At 44.0% G+C, this 15,790-nt stretch overlaps 1 protein-coding gene across 1 annotated transcript in view; it reads left to right on the top strand.

The window, feature by feature from the left end:
* LOC311122591 (receptor-type tyrosine-protein phosphatase gamma-like) overlaps window positions 1-15,009 on the top strand; it is a gene marked incomplete at both ends in the record, with an annotated part of 66,321 nt that extends 51,312 nt beyond the window's left edge. Inside the window, 4 exons of the mRNA XM_084196933.1 lie at window positions 3,884-3,992; window positions 4,354-4,403; window positions 4,734-5,514; window positions 14,871-15,009. Of these exons, the coding sequence (XP_084053059.1) occupies window positions 3,884-3,992; window positions 4,354-4,403; window positions 4,734-5,514; window positions 14,871-15,009 (1,079 nt within the window). The remainder of the gene's footprint in view (window positions 1-3,883; window positions 3,993-4,353; window positions 4,404-4,733; window positions 5,515-14,870) is intronic.
* Window positions 15,010-15,790: the final 781 nt, after the last annotated feature.

Here is a 15,790-nt window from a genome sequence, read left to right as displayed (position 1 = left end):
GGGAGAGAGGAAGAGGGAACATTTATTTCTCCCATCCTGCTCTAACCTTCATTCTTTGACCGCTGCCCTCTGTGCTGTGTTGGGGTCATGGGGCAGGCTGTGTTGTGTAGGATTCTAGGCTAAGCTGTGTGACCTCTCCAGGAAGGTAGCCAGAACTCATCAAAGTGTGTGTGCGCGTGTTTATTACTGTGTGCTCTCGCCACCCGCCCTAAGTGTAGGTGTACACATACTCCTCCTTTATAGCAGACAGTGGTGAGTCTGCTAGCTGGATGGGTTTAGGGGAAGTGTTCTGCAGACGATTCCACCTCCTGTATGTGTGAGCACGGCCTTTCGCTATGTGTGTGAGCATGGATAATAACGCTGCGTGTGTGAGCACGGACGATCACTATGTGTGTGTGTGAACATGGATTGTCTCTGTGTGTGTGAGAGCATGGATGGTCTCTATGTGTGTGAGCATGGATGGTCTCTATGTGTGTGTGTGAGCATGGATGGTCTCTTTGTGTGTGTGATCATGGATGGTCTCTCTGTGTGTGTGAGCATGGATGGTCTCTATGTGTGTGTGAGCATGGATGGTCTCTCTGTGTGTGTGAGCATGGATGGTCTCTCTGTGTGTGTGAGCATGAATGGTCTCTCTGTGTGTGTGAGCATGGATGGTCTCTATGTGTGTGTGAGCATGGATGGTCTCTGTGTGTGTGTGAGCATGGATGGTCTCTGTGTGTGTGTGATCATGGATGGTCTCTGTGTGTGTCTTTATGTGTGTGTGAGCATGGATGGTCTCTCTGTGTGTGTGAGCATGGATGGTCTCTATGTGTGTGTGAGCATGGATGGTCTCTGTGTGTGTGTGAGCATGGATGGTCTCTGTGTGTGTGTGATCATGGATGGTCTCTGTGTGTGAGCATGGATGTTCTCTATGTGTGTGTGATCATGGATGGTCTCTGTGTGTGTGAGCATGAATGGTCTCTGTGTGTGTGAGCATGGATGGTCTCTATGTGTGTGTGAGCATGGATGGTCTCTCTGTGTGTGTGAGCATGGATGGTCTCTCTGTGTGTGTGAGCATGGATGGTCTCTATGTGTGTGTGAGCATGGATGGTCTCTCTGTGTGTGTGAGCATGGATGGTCTCTCTGTGTGTGTGAGCATGGATGGTCTCTCTGAGTGTGTGAGCATGAATGGTCTCTCTGTGTGTGTGAGCATTGATGGTCTCTCTGTGTATGTGAGCATGGATGGTCTCTCTGTGTGTGTGTGAGCATGGATGGTCTCTGTGTGTGAGCATGGATGGGCTCTCTGTGTATGTGAGCATGGAGGGTCTCTGTGTGTGTGTGAGCATGGAAGCTCGCTGTGCCAAACACATCCTACCGTTGTTCTGCTGGATCAATCACTCAGTGTGCAGCAGGAGCCATGCACCCCTGCAGAATTGATCTTTTAATGCGTGTGTGCGCCAGTGGCATAGCGCAGTTTCGCGGCGCCCTCTCCCCCTCGCTCAGACTGAGCAAAGGCCCAACCCCAACCCAATGATTTATTTATTTTGCCATGGGGCAGAGAGAAAATGTAGCTATTTTAGAGCTCAGGGACAATCTCAACTTTTTTTTCACTAATATTTGTTTTATATTAGCAATATTTTAAATATATACAGTTGAAGTCGGAAGTTTACATACATCTTAGCCAAATACATTTAAACTCAGGTTTTCACAATTCCTGACATTTAATCCTAGTAAAAATTCCCTGTCTTAGGTCAGTTAGGATCACCACTTTATTTTAAGAATGTGAAATGTCAGAATAATAGTAGAGAGAATGATTTATTTCAGCTTTTATTTCTTTCATCACATTCCCAGTGGGTCAGAAGTTTACATACACTCAATTAGTATTTGGTAGCATTGCCTTTAAATTGTTTAACTTGGGTCAAACGTTTCGGGTAGCCTTCCACAAGCTTCCCACAATAAGTTGGGTGAATTTTGGCCCATTCCTCCTGACAGAGCTGGTGTAACTGAGTCAGGTTTGTAGGCCTCCTTGCTCGCACACGCTTTTTCAGTTCTGCCCACAAATGTTCTATAGGATTGAGGTCAGGGCTTTGTGATGGCCACTCCAATAACTTGACTTTGTTGTCCTTAAGCCATTTTGCCACAACCTTTGAAGTATGCTTGGGGTCATTGTCCATTTGGAAGACCCATTTGCGACCAAGCTTTAACTTCCTGACTGATGTCTTGAGATGTTGCTTCAATATATCCACATAATTTTCCTTCCTCATGATTCCATCTATTTTGTGAAGTGCACCAGTCCCTCCTGCAGCAAAGCACCCCCACAGCATGATGCTGCCACCCTCGTGCTTCACGGTTGGGATCGTGTTCTTCGGCTTGCAAGCGACCCCCTTTTTCCTCCAAACATAACGATGGTCATTATGGCCAAACAGTTCTATTTTTGTTTCATCAGACCAGAGGACATTTCTCCAAAACGTATGATCTGTGTCATCATGTGCAGTTGCAAACCGTAGTCTGGCTTTTTTATGGCGGTTTTGGAGCAGTGGCTTCTTCCTTGCTGAGCGGCCTTTCAGGTTATGTCGATATAGGACTTGTTTCACTGTGGATATAGATACTTTTGAACCTGTTTCCTCCAGCATCTTCACAAGGTCCTTTGCTGTTGTTCTGGGATTGATTTGCACTTTTCGCACCAAAGTACGTTCATCTCTAGGAGACAGAACGCGTCTCCTTCCTGAGTTTGAAGGTAGGCCTTGAAATACATCCACAGGTACACATCCAATTGACTCAAATGATGTCAATTAGCCTATCAGAAGCTTTTAAAGCCATTACATCATTTTCTGGAATTTTCCAAGCTGTTTAAAGGCACAGTCAACTTAGTGTATGTAAACTTCTGACCCACTGGAATTGTGATACAGTGAATTATAAGTGAAATAATCTGTCTGTAAACAATTGTTGGAACAATTACTTGTGTCATGCACAAAGAAGATGTCCTAACCAACTTGCCAAAACTATTGTTTGTTAACAAGAAATGTGTGGTGTGGTTGAAAACAAGTTTTAATGACTCCAACCTAAGTGTATGTAAACTTCCGACTTCAACTGTATTTTGATAGACCAAAGTATCAGCTATTCCACCATGTAAAGGAACATTCTCCTAATTTATTTATTTTAAAAAAATTCAATTAACTGGCTTTATTTAAACTCTGTCAGACACCATAAAAGGCATTTTAAAAAAAAAAAGATCTAAAGGGGGTTAGCCATCAGTGACGGAGTTGACAACAGATACTCAAAACAGACATATATTTGCCTCTAAAAATACAAGTTAATTAGTAAAATATGGAAAATTATTAATTTGAAAATCCCCAGTAAAAACATAACCATTCTATCAGATCTTTTAGAACTCTGACGGAGTATGAAGCTAGACAACTGTGTATACCATTAAAGTGGTATACACTGTAGCAATTTAGTTATTCCTCAGTTGCTTTATGACTCTACAACCTAATTAAATGAAACATATTCTATCTTAATCTATCAGGCAGATGGAGTTGACAGTTTATGGTTGTGACCATGGTGATTCCAATATTGTTTGTTTAAATCTATCAAAAGTAGAGAACTTTACAGACCATGAGTGGTGTTGAGGACATGAATAAGGGGTCCTTATGGTATAGCTGACCCTGCTCATTCCTGATGAATTTAGGATTTTAGACAAATCTGACAGAGTTTACCAAATCTCCGAACACATCTTTTAGGAATCACAGTTTTGAGATAAATATTATTTAAAGTCACAGAGGCCTACTGGGGGGGGGGGGGGGGGGGGGGCTAAGCCAGTGGTGTGCGCCTGTGTGTATGTGTAAGTGTGTGGTGTTCCTGTGTATTGCTGACGTCCCTGGTTGTGTGTGTTTGTGTGTTGCAGGAAGCTGTCATCACTCCGGTGTCTCCTGACGTGCTGTACCTGTTCCGGGTGCAGGCTGTGTGTATGAATGACATGCGCAGTGACTTCAGCCAGAGCATGCTCTTCAGAGGTGACTCTTCCTCATTATCATCCTCCTCATCATCATCCTCATCATCATCCTCCTCATCTTTCCTTCATTTTTCCTTTTCACTTTTGTAAAAATGATCTGTAAGTATTTCCCTCATGTTTCATCACTCAGTCTATATTTATCCCAAATCTCTTTCTCTTGTTTTGTTCCCTTATTGTCTTGTTTAGTGATCCAGAGTTGTCTCTACTCTTTCCCCTCCTCATCACGATATCTCTGTCTGTCTAAATGCCTATGCTGATTTGTTGCACAGCTAGAATCAATAGCGGTATTATACTGACTATACAGTAAAATATATGTTTTGTTATCATTGGTTAACAAGTTTCATGTTATGTTCTCCTTTCAGCTAACACAACCAGGATATTTGAAGGGACGAGGATAGTGAAGACTGGGATGGTGAGTGCTGTGTGAAACCGCTGTAGTACTACCTCTCTCCAACAGGGAGCAGCACTGTCTCATTATTAAACCTCTGTGCTGGAGAGCATGCTCTGTGACTCCGATACTGTCAACTCCAAAGACGTTTAACTACAGACCACAGATATAAATGTAATGTGCAGATAACAAATGATGTACTTGATTGCTTTTTATTTTCAATTGATGAAACAGTTCCACATATTCATGATAACATGGGCTATTATGTCATTGAATTATTCAATCACTTCTCTCTTTTCCCTCCCTGTCCTACCCCCTCACCTTTTTTCGCCTCTCCATACTTTCTATCTCTAGCCCACTGTTTCCCCAGCCTCCTCGGCAGACATGGCTCCCATCAGCTCCGGCTCCTCCACCTGGACCTCCTCCGGCCTCCCCTTCTCCTTTGTCTCCATGGCGACAGGCATCAGCCCCTCCTCCAGTGGTAGCCAGGCGACGGTGGCGTCCGTGGTGACTAGTACCCTACTGGCAGGGCTAGGGTTCAGTGGTGGGGTGATCTCCTCCTTCCCCAGCTCTGTGTGGCCCACCAGAGCCCCATCCTCCAGCCAGAATCCCACCGCTGCCACCCCTCGTCAGCCCACCACCGAACCAGCAGCCTCCCAGAGCGCTGACACAGCCAAAGACAATGGAGAGGGCTCCGAGGACGGGAAGAAAGGTGCCAAAGGTGAGGGAGAGGAGGGAGAGAAAGAAGGAGAGGAGGATAAGGAGGAAGACGAGGAGGAGAAAGAAAAGGAGACGAAAGAGAAGAAAGCAACGACGGCAGACAAGGTAGAGAAGCAGACGAACAGCACGGTAGTGAAAGAGCCGCCCACGGCCGCCCCAGCCTCGACTGCCAAAGAGAAAGGAAGAGAAGGAGGGGAGAGTAAGACTAACACCAGCAGCACTACGCCCTCTAGTGCTGTGGAGGACCAGCTGGTGACACACACACAGAGCATGGTGGAGACAGGCACAGTGGTGCCCCCTACCTTTGAGCCAGGGAATGACACTGCAGAGTTCCCAGCCCAAGACAGCCCCTCCCCCACTCTCCAGCCCAGCACAGGAGGGGACAAAAGCCACTGGCCATTCTCCATACACACAGGTGAGCACAGGCATTATAGTGGCTTCTCTTCAGTTCATTCTGAGAAAAATAATGAAAGGGCATCAGACTTGGATCTGAGAACAGATTGTACTCCCTGTCTCAACTTGTGATCTTTTTCCTTTCTTCAGTATGTGATTCCTCCTATTACATTTTAATCATTTAGCAGACGCTCTTATCCAGACCCACTTACAGGACCAATTAGGGTTAAGTGCCTTGCTCAAGGGCACATCAACAGATTTTTCACCTAGTCGGCTCGGGAATTCGAACCAGCGAACTTTCGGTTACTGGCCCATCACTCTCAACCGCTAGGCTACCTGCCGCGCTATAATACGACTATAAAGTGGAAAGGAATATGACAGCCTTGTATTAGACATACTGTACCATGGTTCAGTTTAAACGTTTTTTCCACTCTTATGGCTATACTGAATGACATAATGTAGGTGTTGAGCAGTGTTGGGGAGTAGTGAACAACATTTTGCAGCAGCTTGGTGGTAGTTGAACTAAATAAAAATATTGGTAGCGCTTTCAGTAGTTATTTACTTTTTTGACATGGAGTGGTGTAACTACTGGAAATACACACAACTTTTTTTGCAAAAATAAAATAAAATATGGGTGTAGGCAAGAATTTCCTTTTTTTTCGGCATCAGACATGCCTAATTCTCTAATAGGCTAAAATACACCTTCTGTTAACATCTGACACCAGTGTGATCTGTTCTTGCAATTTGTAGTCAGTAACCAGGTTTCCATCAAAGCTTTTAATGTGAGTAAAGTACATGTCAGATAAAAAAATGTTGTGATCGGTCTGATGGAAACGAATATTTGTCGGTAAACTTTCCAAATGTTGACAAAACAAAATACGGTAGACAAAGTGGGATCTTTTTGTGTGGGTGAAATTAATGATGCGATAAATGTCGGTGGAAACGCTTTTATGCGCATATATTGATATAATAACCATCATATCGAAGTAAACTTGGAGTCACAGTATAACATGTTGTGTGGTCCTCCCACAACGACTCGTCGGGAAAGAATGCAGTTTAGTAGTCTACAGATTAAATAGGTTATGATGAATTTCACAGGGTGGTGAAAGTGCAAGGTGATGAGTTTGATGCTACTTTACAATAAATATCGAGGGTCTTATTCTGGTGACATGATCATCGATGCTTGGCTGCCATTTGACAAATAAAAATAATCTTGCTCATTTGTCCATAATAATCTCATCATGTAGACTTTACCCGCACTGTATTTGCGAACTGTTGGCTAGAGCGCACCTGCCAATAGCAAGAGTTGGCACACTCGCTATATTTGTTTGTGAGAAAACCATCAATACAGTTGAAAATGTGATGGAAGCCCATTTCACTTTTATTTTTTATTCGGTACATGGGAATTTAACCGCAAAAGGTATTTTTATGTGCGCTATGTTGTGTTGTTATGTGTTAATAACATGAAGACTACGTTACCCAGCAGGCTATGCGAGGGGGAGAAGTTGAAGTATGCCTTGCATGGCTATACAAGGAGATTGCTAGCTGAAGTATCAGTTTATTAAAAGTAGTTCAACCTACGCCGAGGTTTGTCATTATTTAAAGGAACAAACATAACATGGTGTCAGATTGGTAGGCGCTCTGACGAGACAGAGAAAAGAAAGGAGTAACTCTGCAAATTTCCGCGACGAAAATTTAACATTCTACCACAAGTCAAGTGACGTGAGTAGTCGAACTTGCAAGAGCGATGCCAACGAGCCGCAGCAGCGAGAGTGACAGCAGCGAGAGCGAGGCTGCATTGGAATCTGTTGACGAACAAGTTGATGAGCAACCTACTGAAGTAAGAGAAATTGAAACTGTACCTGTTTCCCGTCATTGATAGGCTTAGTCCTCCTACTCCTATGCAGTTAACAGGCAATCTAGCAGACAATTGGAAACGTTTCAAGCAGAGATCTACCTAGCAGCCAGTGGAGCAGGGGGAGATGATGACAAATTGAAAGCTTCCATTTTTCTGCATGTTATTGGAGAGGATGCATTGGACATTTACAATAGCTTTCAGCTAGACGAGGCAAACTTGTACCAAGCCAGAACGTCACGTTTGAGAGATACACGTTTTTCTCTCATGATCAGAAACAGGGAGTCAGTTTTGACCAGTACTTGGCTGAGCTGAACACACTGAGCAAAACGTGTGAATTTGAAAATCTGAAAGTCTCACTAGTGAAAGACAGGATAGTCTTTGGCATACTTGATAATGGACTCAAGGAGAGATTGCTGCGTGAGTAAGAATTAACTTTGGATAAAGCAGTGAATATGTGTCGAGCAGCTGAAACCACCAGAGCACAAGTTAAAGAGCTGCGCAGGGATGAGACTTCAGTGCAATAAAAAGAGAGGAGCAACACACACAACGCTTTACAAAACAAAAACAAGCAAAATAGAAAAATCAAAACACTAGATGTGGAAAATGTGTAGTTATCCACACGCCAAAAAATTGCCCTGCATATGGCAAATCGTGTAACAACTGTGGGAAAAATAATCATTTCTCAAAATGCTGCAGAGCTGAGGCTACAAAGAAAAAGGTTCACACAGTCAAAGAGGAGACTGAAGAATTCTTTGTTGATTCTGTGGAAATATGCAATGCAGTAAAAGCTGAATGGATTGTGCCATTCAAGCTCGATACAGGAGCTCAGGTAAACCGGTTGTCGCTGGATGACTACAAAACACTGAAAGTGAAGAGCAAAATACACCCCGTGAAAATCAAGGTTACTTTACAGCACAAAGTAAAACAGTTCAAAGCACAGCTGCTGATCGTGGAAAAGAGTGTACAGCCTATTCTAGGAATCAGTGCATGTGAAAAGCTCAATTTGGTCAAAAGAGTGTATGTATGTAGTGACATCACAGACTGAAAATGACCAAGAATCGCTACTGGCTGAGTACGAGGACGTGTTTGAGGGTCTCGATGTTTACCTGGAGAACACAATATGTACTGATGACAAAATTACTCCAGTTGTACATGCGTGCAGAAAAGTTCAATTTGCACTGAGGAAAAGCTCAAGTAGGAACTCTGACGCATGGAAAAGATGGACGTCATCACAAAAATGGATGAACCTAGAGATTGGGTAAGCTCACTGGTTATTGTGGTGAAAAATAATGGGGATCTCAGGATATGTCTAGACCGAGAGATTTCAACAAAGCTATCAAGCGAGAGCATTTCAAGTTGCCAACCAGAGAAGAGATAATGTTGCAGTTTGCTGGAGCAAAATGGTTCAGTAAGCTTGATGCCTCATCAGGATTCTGGCAAATGAAGCTAGATGATGCAAGCTCAAGGCTATGCACATTCAACACACCTGAGGGCAGGTACAGATTTCTTTGTCTACCGTATGGGATTCTCTCAGCGCCAGAGGTCTACCACAAGACAATTCACATGATCTTCGAGCACATTCCAGGAGTAGAGATCATGATGGATGACATCATCGTCTGGGGGTCCACAAAAGAAGAACACGACGCGAGAGTGAGGCAAGTGCTGGACCCGACACGGAAAGTCAACCTGAAACTAAACAAAGACAATTGCGAGTTTGGTGTGAAAACACTTACCTTCGTGGGAGACATACTTTCAGAGGATGGAGTCAAACCAGACCTGAGGAAAACATCAGCCATCAACAACATGGAGCGCCCGAAGAACAATGACGACGTGAGATGCTTCATGGGCATGATCACCTACCTTGTAAAGTTCATACCTCAACTGTCAGCACAGTCTGCTCCACTCAGATGTCTTCTGGAACAGAAAAACGAATGGGAATGGTCCCATGAGCAGGAAAACTGCTTCAAAAACCTAAAGAAGACAATCACAGAAGAGCCAGTGCTCAGGTTCTATGATCCAGAGAGAAGCACAAGGATTTCTGCAGATGCGTCACAGTTTGGCCTGGGAGCAGTTTTTCTGCAACAGCATGACGACACATGGCAACCCGTCGCTTATGTGTCCAGAGCCTTGACAGGCGCAGAAACAAAGTATGCACAAAAAAGAGAAAGAACTACTGGTGAGCACATACAGTGGGGAGAACAAGTATTTGATACACTGCTGATTTTGCAGGTTTTCCTACTTACAAAGCATGTAGAGGTCTGTAATTTTTATCATAGGTACACTTCAACTGTGAGAGATGGAATCTAAAACAAAAATCCAGGAAATCACATTGCATGATTTTTAAGTAATTAATTTGCATTTTATTGCATGACATAAGTATTTGATACATCAGAAAAGCAGAACTTAATATTTGGTACAGAAACCTTTGTTTGCAATTACAGAGATCATACGTTTCCTGTAGGTCATGACCAGGTTTGCACACACTGCAGCAGGGATTTTGGCCCACTCCTCCATACAGACCTTCTCCAGATCCTTCAGGTTTCGGGGCTGTCGCTGGGCAATACGGACTTTCAGCTCCCTCCAAAGATGTTCTATTGGGTTCAGGTCTGGAGACTGGCTAGGCCACTCCAGGACCTTGAGATGCTTCTTACGGAGCCACTCCTTAGTTGCCCTGGTTGTGTGTTTCGGGTCGTTGTCATGCTTGAAGACCCAGCCACGACCCATCTTCAATGCTCTTACTGAGGGAAGGAGGTTGTTGGCCAAGATCTCGCGATACATGGCCCCATCCATCCTCCCCTCAACACGGTGCAGTCGTCCTGTCCTCTTTGTAGAAAAGCATCCCCAAAGAATGATGTTTCCACCTCCATGCTTCACGGTTGGGATGGTGTTCTTGGGGTTGTACTCATCCTTCTTCTTCCTCCAAACACGGCGAGTGGAGTTTAGACCAAAAAGTTCTATTTTTGTCTCATCAGACCACATGACCTTCTCCCATTCCTCCTCTGGATCATCCAGATGGTCATTGGCAAACTTCAGACGGGCCTGGACATGCGCTGGCTTGAGCAGGGGGACCTTGCGTGCGCTGCAGGATTTTAATCCATGACGGCGTAGTGTGTTACTAATGGTTTTCTTTGAGACTGTGGTCCCAGCTCTCTTCAGGTCATTGACCAGGTCCTGCCGTGTAGTTCTGGGCTGATCCCTCACCTTCCTCATGATCATTGATGCCCCACGAGGTGAGATCTTGCATGGAGCCCCAGACCGAGGGTGATTGACCGTCATCTTGAACTTCTTCCATTTTCTAATAATTGCGCCAACAGTTGTTGCCTTCTCACCAAGCTGCTTGCCTATTGTCCTATAGCCCATCCCAACCTTGTGCAGGTCTACAATTTTATCCCTGATGTCCTTACACAGCTCTCTGGTCTTGGCCATTGTGGAGAGATTGGAGTCTGTTTGATTGAGTGTGTGGACAGGTGTCTTTTATACAGGTAACGAGTTCAAACAGGTGCAGTTAATAGAGGTAATGAGTGGAGAACAGGAGGGCTTCTTAAAGAAAAACTAACAGGTCTGTTAGAGCCGGAATTCTTACTGGTTGGTAGGTGATCAAATACTTATGTCATGCAATAAAATGCAAATTAATTACTTAAAAATCATACAATGTGATTTTCTGGATTTTTGTTTTAGATTCCATCTCTCACAGTTGAAGTGTACCTATGATAAAAATTACAGACCTCTACATGCTTTGTAAGTAGGAAAACCTGCAAAATCGGCAGTGTATCAAATACTTGTTCTCCCCACTGTACGCGTGCAAAAAGTTTCACCAATACGTCTACGGACAAGCCTTCCAAGTAGAAACCGACCACAAACCATTGGTGTCAATCATGTCTAAGCCACTGAATGATTGTCCAATGAGAATCCAGATAATGTTGATCAGACTGTAAAAGTATGATGTGAAGATGATCTACACCCTGGGAAAGTTCATGTTCGCCACCGACACTCTTTCTCGAGTAGTCGACAAGAAAGAGAACACCAACACACAGAAAAACACTGAGATTCAGGCCTACGTCGACATGATCGTAGCATCACTTCCTGTGTCTTCTGAGAGAATGGTGCAGATCAAAAGAGACCGCAGCTGACCAAACAATGACAGAGTTAAAATAAACAATACTGATAGGATGGCCTGCACAGAAAAACAACTGTCCAAGGAGAATACAGGATTACTGGATGTGCAGAGCAGAGCTTACTGTTGTATCGATAAGTTTAGTGTTCAAAGGCAACAAGATTGTCATTCCTATGACACTACGCAAAGAAATGCTACAGAAAATACACGAGGGCCACTTGGGTGAGGAAAAATGCAAACGACGAGCACGAGAAGTAATGTACTGGCCAAGAATGAACCAGGAAATCAGCCAGACCACTGCTTCATGTGAACTGTGTTTGACCTACAGGCCAAAGCAGCAAGCAGAACCGCTAATGCCTCATCCAGTACCCAACCGACCCTACTACAAAGTTGGAGTTGACCTTTTTGACTGCAATGGCAAAAGTCACATTGTTGTTACCGACTACTACTCAAACTATCCTGAAGAGCAACACTGCCAACTACCTCCAGCAAAGCTGTAATCACCTACCTGAAATCAGTCTTTGCAAGACATGGGGTTGCGTCTGAACTGTACTCGGACAATGGCCCGCAGTTCTCAAGTTCTGAATTCCGATCGTTCGCTAACGACTGGGGATTCCGACACAACACCTCCAGCCCCAACCACCCAAGGTCCAATGGCTTAGCAGAAAGTTCAGTCAAAATTGTCAAAGGTCTGATGAAAAAGGCACCTGGATTGGATGTTTTTGTTTATGTGAAAAGAAATAGAGCCACAATAGAGTATTGTTGGACAGACTGCATTTAGCTGAGAAAAAAAAATGGGAAAGAAATGTGTGTTATTGAAAATTGCATGTTATGCAGGTTGAGTAAAAAAATGTGATGTAACATGTTTAGTTACAGAGAAAGTAGTTTTATTTTAAAGGAAGGAAGATGTGTTGTTATGTGTTAATAACTTGAAGACTACGTTACCCAGCAGGCTATGCGAGGAGGGGAAGTTGAAGTATGCCTTGCATGGCTACACAAGGAGATTGCTAGCTGAAGTATCAGTTTATTAAAAGTAGTTCAACCTACGCTCCAGTTTGTCATTATTTAAAGGAACAAACATAACATCACGCATGCCATTTATCTGCAACAAGTCAATTTGATGGAATCACAACTCTGATGGCAATATGCACATATTGGTTCTATGCAGATTTTAGAATGTTTGCATGGAAATCTGTGTCCAATTGGATGGAAATGTCATATTTAGATTAGCCTTGGCAGCTGCTAGTGATCTAGATTTAGATATGATAATTTTTCACGAAGTAGTAACTTTAGTTATGTAAACTATATATTTTTTAATGGTAGCTTTAGTGTAGCTTAACTTCTTCCAGTGTGAAGTAATTGGTAGCTTGGTAAACTATATTTTCAGAGTAGCTTCCCCAAAACTGGTGTTGAGTGGAGTAAAGTGGTCTGCCCAGGAAAGATCTCTACATGCTGAGAGACTGTGGCTAATGCTGAGATACACTACTGGAAGTACAGTTAAGGCTTTTAAACTGCCACTGCCTTGCAGACAGCCTTAACTACAGTAGGCCCTGTACAATATTGATTAGGTCTGCTGGGTTATACTGTAATTTACATGTTATGGAAAACCATAATGTTACATTATAGCTATTTCTGACCTACTTGGTGATTTAAATATGAGTCTCCCAAAGACAAAGACTCAAATGAAACATGTCTGGAAGATAGGACCATGCCCTCTTTCCTTCCTTGATTTCCATTCCCCCTCTCTCCTTCATTATCTCTTCCACTCCCCTTTCCCTCCTCTCTCATCTTTCCCACTCTCTCGCTCTGTCTCTCCTTCCCTGTATTTCCCTTTGGACCTCTGTTTTTCACTCTACCTCTTTCTATCACTCTCTTTATTTATTTATCTCTCTCTCACTCTCTCACACATTGTCTTTCTCTCCATCCTCGTTGTTTCCCATTCCTTCTCTTCCTCCTTCCTCCTCCCTCTCCCTCCTTGGTGTTCTCTTTAGGCTGAGTGCTGGCCTACTTTCAGGTCCAGCGAGATGAGCTCAGAGCAGACACACAGCTGCAGGGGAAATAACCTCTGCTCCATTTATAGCTCCCTGGCTGGCACTAGAGTCATGTAGGCCTTGCGTGCATTGGTGTGTGTGTATGTGTGTGTGGCTGCATGTGTGTGTGGTGACCCGTGTGTGTGTCCTTCGATGCAGGTTTGTGACTGGCTGTGAGTGCATTATCGCGTGTGTGCCCCTGTGTGTCCATGTGCACTTCCGCTGGCGCTGTGTTTTGGGATGACTCGTGTTCGCGTGAGAGGCAGATAGGAGAGAGCAGAACAGAACAGAGCAGAGTGGAGCAGCACACCATGGTTCCCCTGCCAGTATGGTGTGTGTGGATGGTAGGGAGAGAGAGAGCGGCTGTGGTAGCGGCTGGCTGTGCTGCAATGCAGGGGGCTGCTGTCTCTGCTCCTCTGGGCTACCCCCACTGTGCTGCTACCGCTACCACCCAGGCTCCTGCTGCAGAATAAAGCCATGGGGGCCGGGAACAGCACTGCAGGAGAACCAGCCCTGGGTAGGTAGGGTAGGGGGGTTAGCGCGGACGGGGGCTAGCTCAGGATGTTTGGGATCTAAGTGGAGCATTTATCTGGGTAGGAAGATAAGCTGGCTTTGTAGCACCAGGGTTGCCTTCATAAATAAACAGATGATGATTTGGTTGCTGAAGTTCTAATCGTCTCCAATATCAATTAATCTTTGTCATTTTTGGTTGTTGTTCTCCTGTGTGTGCCTATTAAATGTGATCCAGGATTGGTTTGTTCCTGTCTGCGTAAAGCACCAGTCTAGATACAGTAGGTTAAGGGGCGGATGATAATATTGATAGATTTTGGAAGGTAGTGTGGCTAACTTTAGAATACCTGTCTTTGATAGCACAGGAATGTATTGGTACTGGTAGCATTTGGTATGAAGAGAGGCTACTGTTTCTTTGGTAAGCACGGCTAAACATTCTACAGCACAAGTTTTTTTTAGTATTATGGTATAGTTTCATACACTGATGAAGACAGCTTGTCTGTCGAAATGTTGGTTATTAGGTTATTAAATGATTGCATCTGAGCTCCTAGAGTGTGCGGCTCTCCTTTTCTTTTTCAATAGTTTCTTAGAAAACATTCTGACTGATCACGTATCCAGCACTTTACCAAGGTAAATTAACCTGTAACATGAGTCTTCGGTTGAGAAGATGGCTAGCTAATTTTATAACATCATTGTTTATTATTATTTTGTTGCTCATTTTGTACCTTTGTGAAGCTCAGTTAACCCAGGCTAAATGTGTCTTTGTCCTCATTCGCGACCTCTCCTGTTCCGGATCAGCATCCCCAATATGTCCAGTAAATGTTGCTGTTGTTCTGACTGATTGTGTGTCCTCTCCCCTCCTCCAGAGAGGACTAGCGTGTCCAACCTGACCCAGCAGGGTCCCCCCGGGGTGGGCAGGGTGGAGTGGATCATCCCCCTGGTGGTGGTCTCTGCCCTCACCTTCGTCTGCCTCATCCTGCTGCTGGCTGTGCTTGTTTACTGGAGGTGGGTACTATAACACACTGAGACATCACACTCATGTAACTGAATAAAACCTGTCAGGAAGAATGTTTCCCCAAATCGTGTTGATATAGTTTGAAGAAGGGTAGGGCTGGCACAATTACCGTATAATCGTGTAACTAAAAAAATGGGACGGCCGGGCATTCCTGCGGTTGAGTCAGTTTCCGCGGTAACATGGACTCTTTACAACTGATTAAACTTTGTGTTGTAGCAAACAAGTATTTGGTTGCCTAGGCAACACCCCCCTCTCTGCAGCTGCAGCACATGCAGCCAGGAGCGGAAGAGGAGAAAATGTGCATCTTTAAAAACGATAAATAAATTACATTTGCTATTCAAGCAATTATAATGGTGGCTGCGGTCATTTGGCTGACAAATAATTACAGTATGACCAGTCATCCAAAATTCCATGACCGTCACAGCTCTAAAGAATGGTGAACATAGAGCAACATACAAAAAAACAGGCAGGTATAGGCTACACACCAGTGGTGGTCGGTGCCGTTTAAGATGAGGGAGGACGTTTATTTTTATTTTTTATGAGCATGGGCTTATTTCTGTTACAGCATATTGGATGACTGTCATTCATATTCCATTCTCCCAGCTCAATGTAATATCGATAAGTTTAGGCTACTACATGATACTCAAATTTTCCCTATACCCATCATGAGGTTGCTACAACCTAGCCTACGAATGAAAGTTTACAACGTAGGTGCGCAGGTCGAGAGAAATGAGGAGTAATCAAAGTGAAAGACAGTGACACATTCAATAT

The sequence above is a fragment of the Coregonus lavaretus genome (genome assembly GCF_964263955.1).
Source record: "Coregonus lavaretus genome assembly, contig: HAP1_SCAFFOLD_2325, whole genome shotgun sequence".
Taxonomy (NCBI): domain Eukaryota; kingdom Metazoa; phylum Chordata; class Actinopteri; order Salmoniformes; family Salmonidae; genus Coregonus; species Coregonus lavaretus.
Note: the sequence above shows the minus strand (reverse complement) of the source record. Positions and strands in the feature narration are given on the sequence as shown.